The sequence below is a fragment of the Euleptes europaea genome, chromosome 1 (genome assembly GCF_029931775.1).
Source record: "Euleptes europaea isolate rEulEur1 chromosome 1, rEulEur1.hap1, whole genome shotgun sequence".
Lineage (NCBI taxonomy): Eukaryota > Metazoa > Chordata > Lepidosauria > Squamata > Sphaerodactylidae > Euleptes > Euleptes europaea.
The window spans coordinates 11,904,540-11,918,392 of record NC_079312.1 but is presented as its reverse complement, the minus strand read 5'-3'; the positions used below and the strand labels follow the sequence as shown (position 1 = coordinate 11,918,392).

The 13,853-nt window shown below is 48.2% G+C and overlaps 1 protein-coding gene across 1 annotated transcript; it reads right to left on the bottom strand.

Moving 5' to 3' along the window:
• Positions 1-5,067: 5,067 nt before the first annotated feature.
• Positions 5,068-12,856, bottom strand: LOC130492401 (zinc finger protein with KRAB and SCAN domains 7-like; the record flags this gene model as incomplete). Its single annotated transcript, XM_056866185.1, has 6 exons — positions 12,530-12,856; positions 11,961-12,114; positions 8,217-8,405; positions 6,427-6,611; positions 5,586-5,652; positions 5,068-5,498 (listed from the first exon to the last, which is right to left on the bottom strand). Coding segments are annotated over exons 1-6 (1,353 nt in total), but the record flags the coding sequence as incomplete, so codon positions are not given.
• Between the last annotated feature and the right edge of the window lie 997 nt (positions 12,857-13,853).

The window sequence follows — 13,853 nt, the reverse complement described above, 5'->3', positions numbered from 1 at the left end:
GGAAGAGAATTGAATCTATGGACCATCCTGGCCTCCCCCCCCCCTTTATTTTGCACAGGAAGCTACAGTTGACTGTTGCAAACAGTACTCCAAAAAGCAAGCTAGGTGCCTCGGATTGGGCACCAGCTTCAGGACAATCACAGGTGTTGCAGTGACAAACGTAAAAGGAATTGGAACATCCTGGCCCACACATAATCCCCTATCCCAACCACCCATTTTGCTTTCGAAGCTACATCTCAGGCTTCCCCATCAGCAGGTCAGAGCCTTGGACCGGCTTACCCTTTCTGGCATCGGTCTAGGATGAGCCTCAGAAGCATGAGATGAGGAGGATTCAGCTAGACCCCAGTCCACCTCAGAGTTGTTGCTGCGGGCTTTCTTCCTCCTGTGGCTCTTGGTCATCCCATCCTGTTGCCACCACCGCTGCTGCTGGCCCACAGCTGGTAGATCAGGACGTCTGCAGTGGGCATATAGTATGCATTGATTATGCATTGGAGTACGCACCTTATTTGGCTTGCAGTAATTGATGCAGAACCTTATGGTGCCATCCAGCTTTGGCACCGGTACTACTAAGCTGCACCATGTGCTCTGGAGGGCTCTGCAAACCCCATGCGCACCATTTCCTCTGTATCCCTCCATATTTAAATGTTTACTTATATTGAGTAGATACGAGGGAGACAGAAAAGAAGTGAACGCAGAGTACTTTTTTAAAAAAAGGAGTTAGCTCTAAAATCTGACCAAAAGGCAAAATAAGGGCAAAATGTGGTTACTGGGCACAAGTGCAGAGCACTCTCGCTTGCTCTGTTCTTGTCAACCTCTGTGGTGGCAGTATACTTTTCAATTCCAGTGCCAGGAGGCAGCATCAGAGTAAGTCTGTGGTCTCTGTGCCCCCCTGTCTACTGGCCCCCCAGGGCAACTGGTTGGCCACAGTGTGAGACAGGATGCTGGACTTAATGGACCCTTGGTCAGATCCAGCAGGGCTCTTCCTAATGTTCATGTGTAATTTTACATCCTCCGCCAGAAAATACAACCTGGCTCATGTACCGTAAATGGGGACAATCGGGAAGGTTTGGTGCATAGGAAGGTTTCCAAAGTTTTTTTTTTGGGGGGGGAGAGATTATGGAGATTGCCTTGTGATGCATAATCACAAACATAATCACAAATTTATGATGCATAACAACAATAACTCTCTTTGGGTGTGCTAATCATCCCTGCCTTTGAAAAACAAGCTAGCCTGGGGGCCAGGGACATCTTTCATCCATTGCATATGATTGTCAACTTTCCCATCACCTGGACTCAGCTGATCCATGCTTCTGAAACCTCAGTGCTGAATTACTGCTGTGCTCTACATGGGGCTTCCCTTGAAGACAACCTGGAAACGACAACCGGTCCAGAATGCGGCAGCTCAATTGCTGTCAAGGGCTAGCCTCCGGGAACATATCTTGCCCATTTTAGAACAGCTACATTCACTGCAAATCTCTTTCCGAGTTCAGTTCAACGTGCTGGTAATGATCTCCAAATCCCTTCATAAACTGGGACCCACACATGTGAAGGGCAGTCTCCTTCCATATGTCACTAGACACCAACTACAGAAATCAGGCAGCTGTTGGTTGGCTGTCCCACCACTTATAGCGGCCCGTCTGGCATCAACTAGAGTCCAGGATATTTCACTGGGTTTGAATGGAACGCATCTATTAAGGGGGGAGGGGGGAGGATTGGGGGCTTGTTATTTTATCTTGGTTTTAGCTGGGGATGTTTTAACTATTATTGCAAGCTGCCATTAACTGAAAGGAAAGGTGGATATACATGTTTTAACAAATAATAAATAAAAATGGAGAGCCTTAAGAAATCTGTACATACTAACACCCTTCTTCAGCTCACCTGTGAATCAGCTAGCCCATGGATTTTACTCTATTGGCCTCCTAAAAGAGACTGCTTTTATTCTTCCTTTCCGGCTTGTTCTCTGTCCTGCTTTTTAAAATTAAAATCTTAAAAGATCATGTTGCTTCAATTCTTCTTTATTTTTTTGTATGGAGAATTCTTTCTGGCTAGAATTCTCCTATTTTTCAAGTGGACAGAAGACTGGCTAGCTGAAGTAACGGGACAGGTAACAATGGATGGCCGCCCTAAGTTGTGAGCTGTCAGATCTTTCTCCAAAAAGGAACAGGCCTATGGCACCTGGAAATCAATGGCCCTCCCCTTCTCACAGAGAGAAGCCTAACCTCTCTGCTCCTCAACTGCGCTATCTCTGTCTGTTTTAAAGCAAAGCTCACACATGGCTGTGAGTTGGTGGTAAAACATGGCAGCTGTTCTGAAATGTCTACACTGTATAGGACTTAATTTCTGATCATACTTTAAAGTGCTGGATTTGTTCAAGAGCAGGGCCTTTTCTGCGGTGGCCCTAAATTGATGGAATGCATTTGCCCCGAGAAGTTCAAATTATTCAGTGTTTTTCATTGATGTTTTTGTGTAGTTTTAAATTGCTGCTTTACACCATTTTGTCTTCTACAGTACTTATTAAAAGAGGTTTGGCAAGGCACTCTGTTCATGCTCAGAGGCTGTGTCAGTCAATGGAAAACTGGGCTGAAAGCAAGTAAAAAAACCCGAGTGGACTAAAGTCAGGGAACATTCACACAATGCTTAAAAATATTTTAAGCTCTCCAGAAAAATAACAGTGAACATTTTCACTAAGGCCAAGCAACCCCCAAATAGTGGCCAAGATCTTGCCTGAACAACATGCATTACTATTTTGAAGCTGACCAACTGACCTAATATTGTATTGGCAATGGCACCCATTCACTATTAATTTTAGGGAACAAGAGGGCTTTAGCAATGGAAACGTTTTAGCATGGGGGAGGGGGGATTTTTCACCCCATATCTCCATCAACCTGCTTTAACAGTGCAGTCCAAAGGAAAGTGTGCTTCGAAGGGCTAAGAAAAACGTGACGCCACTCAGCTTTACTTGGTAATCCTTCCTGCTCCAGTGTAAACCATGGAGTCAGATTCCTGTTTGAGGGAGGGAGAGGACACTAGAAGAAAATCCCATCCAAGGCCTCAAGCAACCTCATGTTTGATCTCTAACAGAGACTCCAACAGAGATACTTCTGAGACTCTGAAAGTCCCCCAGAACATTCCAGAATCCAAAGCAAGGAGGATAAGAGACAGCCCTCTGAGACCACGTGGTTTATGTCAGGCAGGGGTCCACCAGCCCCACTTCTGGGATTTCTCAGCCAGATAGGACTGAACTATCAGAGGATCATGCCCCCAGTTACCATCTTGGCTATTTGGCAGAGAAGGATACCACAGTCTATGTCAGGGGTGACGAACTCAGTCTCATATGTTATGAGGGCCAGATATGACATAAATGTCACTTGATCTGGCCGGGCCATGTGTGCCAAATCAATCAATCAATCAAACAAACAAACAAACAACATCTGAGAGGCTCTAGGCAGGGATCATAGTCTTGTTCCTGTAGGCTGGTGTGCTGTTGCCACTTGAAGAAACACTTTTACTGCAGGCGGCTGGTTAACCAAAAATGGAGAAAAAGCTGAAAAACTCCTTCCCCAAACAAGCCTTATTTTGAAAGATCCATGCTAGCTCTAACCTACCATATCCCATTAAGGTCATCTGTGAAATGTATTATTTACCATGCCTTCTAGAAAACACCATTTGTGAGTGTATTTAGCTCTGTAACACACACAGCATTCCAGTCATTTTCCAAAAGCAAGAGAGAGGAGAGGAAAGGGGTGGCAGGAAGGAGAGCTGGAAAACTAATGCAAAGTCTGTTTGGTGAAGGGAAAGGCGAGCTACACCAAGAGAGTGGAGAGGAAAGGGGCGGTGAGAAGTAGTGTGGAAAGTAAATGCAAAGTCTATTTTGAGAAGGGAAAGGTGAGCTACAGCAAGAGAGGGGAGAGGAAAAGAGTGGCTGGAAGGAGAGCTGGAAAGCAAATGCAAAGTCTGTATTGAGAAGGGAAAGGCGAGCTACAGGAAGAGAGGAGAGGAAAGGGGTGGCGAGAAGGAGTGCTGGAAAGCAAATGCAAAGTCTGTTTTGAGAAGGGAAAGGCGAGCTACAGCAAGAGAGTAGAGAGGAAAAAAGCAGCTGGAAGGAGATCCGGAAAGCAAATGCAAAGTCTGTTTTGAGAAGGGAAAGACGAGCTACAGCCAGAGAGGAGGAGAGGAGTGGCTGGAAAACCTTCCCCCCCACCCCTGGCTGTGCCAGTGGCCCCGCAGCCCGGCGCAAACAGGCCACAACCTTCCCCTCCACCCCCCGCTGCGCCAGCCGCCTCGCAGGCCAGTGCAGCCAGGCAGAAGCCTTCCCCCTCCCTCCCCGACCACGCATGGGATCCAAGTAGCCCAGAAAAGGCCTGGGGAGGGGGAAAAGGGGGACTAGGTGCCTTGGCTCCAGGGGCCGGATAAAAGCCCTCCGGGGGGCGGATCTGGCCCGCAGGCCGCATGTTTGACACCCCTGGTCTATGTTATTGATGGCGAGACATCAGGGACACTCTCTACCTACCCTCCCTTTCCAAGAGCATGTCTTCCCTCATGGCCACTGAGATTTCAATACCTATCATATCTTCCAAGAAGGGTGCGCGCCCCCTCCCAAAAGATTTAATCCTTTCAACAATCCTGCAAGGTATGTTAGTCTGAAAATGTGATTGGCTGAAAGCAATCCAGTGACCTTCCAGGCCAAGTGTGGATTTGAACCCATATCCTGCCAGTCTTAACCCAACTTCAACTTAATCTCCTTCCACCCTCAGAGCTCATCCTGGCTATGAGATCCAATTGAGGTGTCAATCATGACTACAGCTACTTCCACAATCCAAGCATTTGCACCATTTCTTGCTGGTTTGAATTTTTTGTTTGTTATTTGTTTCTATAGTTATGGTAAGTTTCTGGGCAGGTGCAAGCTCTTTGCATGGTCTTGAGCCTATGTAGACTCTGTGGTTGGCTAAATAAGTGAAAAGCTCTTTTCAAAGGCTAACCAGTTACATGGTTTCTCGTTGTGTGGTCTCTTAGATGCTGCTGAAGATGGACACTCATACTGAATTTCTTTCCACACTCTGAGCACTCAAAAGGTTTCTCCCCAGTGTGGGTTCTTTGATGCTGCTGAAGATGGCCACTCCGACGGAATTTCTTCCCACAGTAGAAGCATTCAAAAGGTTTCTCTCCAGTGTGGCATTTTAGATGTCGTTGAAGATTGTAACTCTGACTGAATTTCTTCCCACACTCGAAGCATTCAAAAGGTTTCTCTCCAGTGTGGCATTTTAGATGCCGTTGAAGACTGCTACTCCGACTGAATTTCTTTCCACACTCCAAGCATTCAAAAGGTTTCTTTCCAGTGTGGGTTCTCTGATGTTTTTTAAGGTTGCCACTTCGACTGAATTTCTCTCCACAGACTGAACATTCAAAAGGTTTCTCACCTGTGTGGATTCTAAGATGGCTTTGAAGAACACTACTCTGACTGAATTTCTTTCCACACTCCATGCATTCAAAAGGTTTCTCTCCAGAGTGGCTTTTTAGATGCCATTGAGGATTGCAACTCTGACTGAATTTCTTTCCACACTCCAAGCTTTCAAAAGGTTTCTCACCTGTGTGGATTCTTAGATGCCTTTGAAGACCACTACTCCGACTGAATTTCTTTCCACACTCTGAGCATTCAAAAGGTTTCTCACCTGTGTGGATTCTTAGATGCCTTTGAAGACCACTACTCTGACTGAATTTCTTTCCACACTCTGAGCATTCAAAAGGTTTTTCACCTGTGTGGATTCTTAGATGCCTTTGAAGACCACTACTCTGACTGAATTTCTTTCCACACTCTGAGCATTCAAAAGGTTTCTCACCTGTGTGGATTCTTAGATGCCTTTGAAGACCACTACTCTGATTGAATTTCTTTCCACACTCTGAGCATTCAAAACATTTCTCCCCTTTGTGGGTTCTTAGATGCCCTTGAAGAATGTAACCCCAACGGAACTTCTTTCCACAATCTGAACATTCAAAAGGTTTCTCACCTTTGTGGGTTCTTTGGTGTACCTGGAGATGTGATTGGCATCTGAAGCTCTTCCCACACAAATAACATTTACATGCCTTCAGTATAATGTTTTTTGAAAAATGTACATTTTCCTTGTTTCCATCAGAGAATCTTTCCCCCCTCTCTAAGCAGATAATTGGTTTCTTTCCTGCATGAATCCTTTGGTGTTCAACAAGGTCTGATTTCTCAGAAAAGTTCTTGCCACAGTTGGAGCACTTGTAAAATTTCTCTCCTTTATGTGTTCTTCTATGTCTAAGAAACTTTGCTCTGCAAAGAAAGCTCCTTCCACACTCCAAGCATTTGTGGGTCTTCTTTCCACTGTGTATATGCAAATAGATAGTATACCGGGTTGGATCTGAGAAGGTCATCCTACACTTCAAGCATTTATATGTTTCCTTCACCATGTTAATTTCCTCTTGGAAACCCGCTCCTTGGTGAGGAATGGATGTATCCCTTTTCTTCTCTGCATGACTTCCCTCCTGCCTCTGTGGTCTGTCCCCATCCCTGAAGCTTCCTTCAGCCTCTTCGTTCTTGGCTTTTTCCAAAGAGAAGTCCTGGAATTCCCCAAGGGTCTCCTCTACACCTCCTGCTGGAATAATAAAAAGGTCCAATCAGCACCCACATAAGAAGCCAGGCCACAAATCAGGCACTCCTGATGAACGGGTAGGCATTTTCACTGTCAGAACTTCTCTGCTCCCAAAGTAAGCTGCTGGTCACACTATATCCCTGCCCTTCTTCAAACTCTCCAAGGTATAGTTGAAGGGGAAAAGTGGTAAAATTCCTCTCCCACAATTCAGATTTCACTTGAGTTCATGATATCCTGTCCTGCATATGCAGAGTTTTCTTCGAGCGTGTGACGAGAGGCAGGGGAGCTGGTTTTCAGTCTCCCCCAAATTCCATCGTTGCTGGGAGGGGAGGGGTGAGAAGCCAGGACCTTGCCAGGTAAACCCTGCAGTTCAAAGGGGACCCTCGGGGGGTTTGCAAGGGATTCTAGATGTTGGGGGGGGACAAGTAATGCCCAAAGGCAGGCCCCTTCCCTGGAATATCCAGTATCTAAGGATACTGTAGCCCCTAAAGGGATTAAAAGAGCCACAGCTGAGCTCAGTCCCAGAGGGAGATTCTGAGCTACCCAGGTCCCAGGCCCCAGAAGGCCTCCCCTCCCTCCTCACCAGTGGTCTTTATAATTCCACCCGTCAAGGCCAAGGATTACCCCAGACTTGTGTAACATAAGCAGGATTGGTCTAGCACTCAAATACTCTTTTAAAAGGTGTAAAAAGCAACACAGGAACTAGAATACACTGCTGTAGCCAAGAAAAAGCCCCCGCCCCTACCTAAGACATGAGTAAACTTATGAATTCTTGAACTCAGGTCAGATTATCCAATTCTTCCAATCACCGGGTCATGCTGTATGAACCTTTGAGATGACTCAAAGCAGTTCTGACCAGAATGTCCCTGAGTGAAGATGAGCAAACTCACCCCCCTCTCAACCTCTCATAGCAATACCAGTCTGTTTAATTAGATTGGAATGCAGAATGTCCTTGAAGCTAACAGCTAGCTAACAAGCTGCAGGTGTCAGCAGTTACTACAGGCTTCTAGGAAACTACAGAGACTAACACTTTAACGTACAAAAGGGAAACAATATAGTTGTCAATAGCAAAAATAAGTGTCCCTTCTTCACATCACCAAACTAAGGGTTGCTAAGAAGTGAATCAGAAAGCCTCCATGACTATTCCTTGCACATTCTCTTGATATATCCATGAAGGATACTCACTCTCAGCGGAAGGAAGTACTCTCTTGAGATACTTTTGAGACTCTCCAGTCCTCCTTCAGATGTAAGTCCTTTGTCGCTTTCTGCTATAGTTTCTCTTAAGTTCCTGGCTTATTTGGGGGGGGGGGGGATGCGTGAGACATAAGTCCTTTATTTGTCTCACCTAACGCCTGGTTCTGAAGGTGGCCACAACACTGGCCGCAGTTGCCCCTGGGTCAACCAAATGGGTTGGGTCACTCCAGCAGCCCATGTCGTACATCATTTTTACTGACACCCCAACTCCTGGAGGCCCCCAGTGGGGATAAATACCCAGTTGGTCCTCACAGCCACATTTTGCTGTTTAAAACTTTGATTCATACATCCTCCCCATGAAAGCAATTTGTACCTTTGGCATTTATGAAAGACAACCAAAGGGATCCTTACCCAGAGAAGCCACGCTCCCATAGTTCTCTAGCATGACTTCTCTGAAGAGAGCTCTTTGACCCGGATCCAGCAGGGCCCACTCTGCCTCCGTGAAATACACGGCCACATCCTCAAAGGAAGCCAGAGACTGAAAGAAAAAACAGATTCCCTCGTCAGAGATGATGCCAGGCTGGTAGGGAAGGGGGCCCTCTGGGAGGGTGAAGGATTTAGAGCTTGGCATGGGTAAAGGGAGTGGCCCTCAGAGCCTCTCTTGCTTGGACACCTTAGCAGCAACTGCAGGAGCAAAAGCCCCCCTAAGAAAGGAGGGGGGACCCAGGCTGTCCTGTGTTCATCTCCCATACCTGGACTTAGGGAAGCAGTCTCCAAATGAGACCTGGGGATCCCCTGGGATTCCAGCTCATCTGCAGACAACAGAGATCAGCTTTCCTGGAGAAAATGGAGGCTTTGGAGGGTGGCACTGTATCCCAATGAGGTCCCTGTCCTCCCCAGGCTCCATCCCCAAATCTCCAGGAGTTTCCCAACCTGCATCTAACAACCCTACCCTCACATTCTGTACCAATAGCCAAAGGGGAGCTGACAACCCTACCTGGACTGGAGGTGCAGCAGCCATTTCTGCTCCTCTGCAAATAGGATGGCTCAGCAATGCCTTTCCACTGCCTGCAAGAGAGACCAAGGAGAAAGGAAGAATGTTAGCCTAGAGTTCCTTGTTCATTTGCTTGTTTCAATCCTACTTCACGCACCAGTCAAGAGAGAAGACATCCTCAGGGGAAAGTTCTACATAACTACTTTCCCCCCTCTTCTCTGCTCTGTTAGCAGGTGTGCTGCCACCTGCCAGGAGAGGTGGTTACTTGCCAAGGTCCTTTCCCAAGTCCATTCATTAGCTCACACACACCAGCTGATTCCGGTAGGGGAGGGGCGATCTGCTCACCTCCAGAAAGTTCTCCAGAGGCAGCCCTGTGACTGGTGGAGTCAGGTCAGGAGGACACGGCCTGCTGTTCTATACCGTGTTGCCTGTGACAGAATGTACATCCTTCCCTTTGCATTTGTTGTTCTCTTCCCCTAAACCACGGGTGTCAAACTGGCTGCCTGTGGGCCGGATCCGGCCCCTGGAGGGCTGCTCACTGGCCTGCAAGCCAAGCCCATCACCCCACCACCCCCCGCACTCTTCCAGGTGTGCCTGGCCCCCACAGGGGCAAGGCTTGCCCTCCCCGCCACCACCACTCCCGTCACCAACCCACCCTGCACTCTCTCAGGCGTTCCTGGCCCCAGGGGGGCAGGCTCCCCCTCCCCGCCACCCCCTCACTCTCCTGGGAGCTCCTGGCCCCAGTGGAGGCCATGATCGCCTTCCCTGCCACCACCCCCTACTCTCCTGGGCCCTCCTGGGCCCAGCTCAGGCCAGGATCGCCTTCCCCGCCATCCCCCCCCCCACTCTCCTGGGCGCAGCCAGGCCACCGCTTGGTTTCTATCCCCATACAAACCAATGGATATACCTGGCCTCCGTGGGGGGGGGGTCTCAGTCGGGAGGCCAGGTCTACTGCCATGCAAACCAATGGGTAGACATGGCCTCCGTGGGGGGGGGGGTCTCTGTCCAGAGGCCAGGTCTACCTGTTGGTTTGCATGGCAGTAGACCTGGCCTCCCAGCTGAGACTCCCATGGAGGCCAGGGCCTCCGTGAGGGGGGGGGAGTTTCCCAACGGGGGCTTCCCCCCCCACGGAGGCCACCCATCTTCGGCCCGACCAAGAGCCACTGATGTTAGATCTGACCCTCCTCACAAATGAGTTTGACACCCCTGCCCTAAACCATATGTGTTGCCTCAGGACCTTTGCTGTACGCTCTTTGCTTTTAGTTACGAGAAGCTGACGTCTACGAGGTGGAACTGAGGAAGTGCATGTAGTCAGATAACTTTCTTGTTTTTAGTGTACTTTAACTGCTACTGGAACTATCTGGATGGCTTTTAAAACCTTTTCTTAGGCTTCTTCAATAAAGGTTTCTTTTTCCTTTACAGTGTTTTTTACTGGAGACACCTCTGAACCAAACCCGGTGTAAGCTTGGTGACATTACTGCACCAAGGTAGGTCAGCCTTGATAGAACCCCCCTTCCCAGGGATGAGAAACCTTGTCCTACATATACTCAACAAAGGGTAGAAAAGAGCAAGAGTCCAGTAGCACTTTGACTAACAAAATTTCTTGCAGGGTATGAGCTTTCAACAAACATGTAACGATTTTTAGTAAACTGAGAGAGGTGGAAGAATTGAGTACTCATGAGCTTCAAAGAGCTATAAATGCTACAGACACATTTCAGACTTTCACGCTGTTCTCCTGCTGGCTGAGCCCTCCCTCACGCCCTTGAATCCGGACGGGTGAGAGAAATTGAATGGGGAGGAAATGACATCAGACAACATGGTGCTGTCACATCCAATCAACAACCTGGACATGGCATCAGCAGAGCAGCACACCAATGGGTTTCCAGAGCATTTGCTGATGTGCTCATATCATGACCAGTTCTGTGGCCTGATGATATGTAGAGGAAATGCAGAAGAATATTGTCAGCCTGAGAAGGAGTTAGTGGCATGTCTCACTCCTCCACATAGCCAAGGCAGGTCAGGGTGTATCCCTTTAAGTCTAAGGCTGCAGGCTCCCTGCATCAGCTGGAAGGCCCAGGTGGAGCGGATTTGTGGCTAGTAAGGGATTAAAAGGTTAGGAAAAAGGAGGGGTGGGGAGAGAGAGGGGCTCTGAAACCTCTCCCTTACCATTCCAGCAGGAATTTGGTTACAAGCAGAAGTGATGGGCTTGTGTGTATACTGTGCTGCCTACTGTTGGGGGCTAGAATGTATATTGTATGGCTTATGTTGTGTTTCCTAATGTTTGGGGCTATGCTTTATGTTATTGATTAATTCAGTTTGTTATAACAAAAGTTTGGTTTGAAACCTCACCAGTATGCTATTGCTTCTGGATCCTATAAAAGAACCACCTGCTAGGATTTGGCAGGTCATCCGTAAGAAATCCAAGACACCCCATGCCCCACCCACAAAGCTCCTAGGGGTCCACCATCCCCCTTCCCACACTGGCCAGCCAGGTGCCCCTGGAAAGCTTTTAAGCAGGGACACAGAAACCACATCCCCCCTCCCCCCAATATTACTGGCCCCTGGCAACTGGTGTTCAGGTGTATGCAGCCCCAGAACATTGGTTCACCATGGCTAATAGCTGCTCCCAGTTTCTCCACCTTTTTTCAGCTGTCTTGAGCCTGTCTAGAGGGAGGAAGGTGACACATAAATATTTTATTTTAAGAATGGAATTGCCCTCCATAAATCTGTCTAGTTCACCTTAAAATGAGTGGCCATCACTACATCCACTGCCCCTCCTGACAGTCCCATCAGCCAAAGAAGCTTATTTGGTGGTTATACCAGAAAGTGGCAGCCCCATGATTCTAGAACAACCTCCCCAGGAAGGGGCAGCTGGCCCCCCACTCTTGATCTTTAGGACACAGTTGAAGACTGTGTTATTTAGGACGACATTTGATTAATTTGGTAACAGTCCTAAACTGAAATTTTCAATTTTGGTTTTCATGGATTTTATGTATTCTATTCTATGTATTTTATATATAGTAAGCCACCCACCGCCCTTAGCTCTGTAAGGAAAAATGGCGGCTAATATATTTTTAAACTAAATAAATAAATGGGTAACACATGCCCACTCTGTGTGATGTGTACAATTATTTCCTTTTCCTCCTGGCCTCTCAACTTGCCTGGCTGCCTGATCCCATCTGAGTACGGGGAGTCCTTACTATATGGGCCGGCATTTTGGGCATGGTCCGGGGCCTTAGCCCCCTGCTGTTCCTCCGACAAAACTCCCTCTGCCTCACAGGTATTGGTTTCCATCTTCATGGGGGGTCCCCACATCTGAAACAGCAGCGAGAGAGACGGGTAAGAGAAGGAATAGAACCAGCCAAGGAAATCCATCCTGCCCCACTCACGGACTCCTCACCCCTGCATCAACAGGGCAGAGCCACTTCAACCACAGTGGCAATAATCAGGGTTGGGTTTTTTTCCTGGCTTTGTGAATTCTCTAGAGATATCAATAATCTCTGCCTTGAAAGCCCCACAGGGTCCCAATGGGTCAGCTGTGACTCGACAGCACTTTACACCGCCACATAAATATCTGGCAGGGAAGCATTAGGATAAGACTGCTGCTGGAATGGACCAAATGAAGCCCCGTCACCTGCTCTGCCTGCCTCTTCTCCTCTGCCTGACTCAGGAGGAAGCCTTCGGCCAGGGCCACCGCCTGGGAACTGGTCTCTGGCCGACATTCCCTGACCCAGCTCTCCATCGGCGGGGGCAGGATGCTCAGGAATTGCTCCAAGATCACCTGGTCCAGGATCTGCTTTTTGGTATGCTTCTCAGGCTCCAGCCAGTGGTTGCAAAGTCGATGGAGCTGGCTGCAAATCTCTCGGGGCCCATCAGCTTCATGGTAGCAGGAGTGCCGGAAGAGTTGGCGATGTACATTGGAGATCTCAGTGTCCTGATGAAGGATCTCTGGCACAGATCTTTCCCAGAGCTCAACACCACTCCCAGCCTGGGTGGGATGGGGGCCTTTCCTTGCTGTCTTGTCAATTCCGGATCCTTCTGAGTCCTCCTCTTCCATCTCCTTCCCTTTCTATTGAGTTGGCTCCAACTGTGAAAAGGCGCTCCTACTCACACCGCTATGAAGAGGGAGAGGAAAATATATCAAAATGGAAGAAAGAAACCAAATGGGAACACAGCTACATCACAGACCCTGGTTAAGACACACCCAGGATTGCCCTGCTTCATCAGAATTGACAGTCCTTCTTGTACTTTGCGGATCAGGATTAATGTCATTGTGCTATATTATGTATCAAGTGTTTATGGAGATGCTTGTTTGGTCCTTTAGGAAATTGAATCATCCCTACTTAGCTCATTTAAAATGAGTTGAGGATGTCACAAGTTTGGCCTCCAATGAGTGGGATCAGCAGTCTGTCCCATTGCTTCGTCCCAAGGTAAACTGAGCCCAGGACAAAATTACTGATATTCACTATTGCAGGCATCTCCTCAATAGGCCTGAAGCATCAAGCAATAGCTCTGTCCAAGCACCAGCACAGGGGAACAGGCAGAGGTGTGTCAAGCCTCTTTGAGCAAGGCACAAAAGCTGCTGGGCAGGTGAAAGAAACAGACCCCCAGGGAAGCTGCAGATGGGGGGGGGGGGCCTGGCCCAAATGCTTGGGATGCAGGCCAGCCAATCAGCATGAATGGCTCATCCCAAGTAATTACGTTTGGCACTCCTGACTGGGCCTCCTGGCTTCCCAAAGAAGCTTTGCATTCTTAGCGCGGAACCAGAACCCACACCTCCTACTTGCCATTGAAGACTTTCACCAGTGAACAGTTGTGTGTGTGCGTGTGGGGGGGGGGTGTCAAGAGAGAGACCATCTGAAGGAATTCTTTGGTTCTCTGGTTCTTTGCCGGTGTCAGCTCACCTCTCCCATATAGCAACTACTCTTCAAGGACGAGTTCAGTTCAAAGGCTAGTTAATTAACTCATGTGTTTCAGCTGTGAATCTGGTATGGGAGAGTGTGACGGACAGGAGGCTGCCCTGCCCCTGAAGAGAAAATCAGCCACGCAGATGA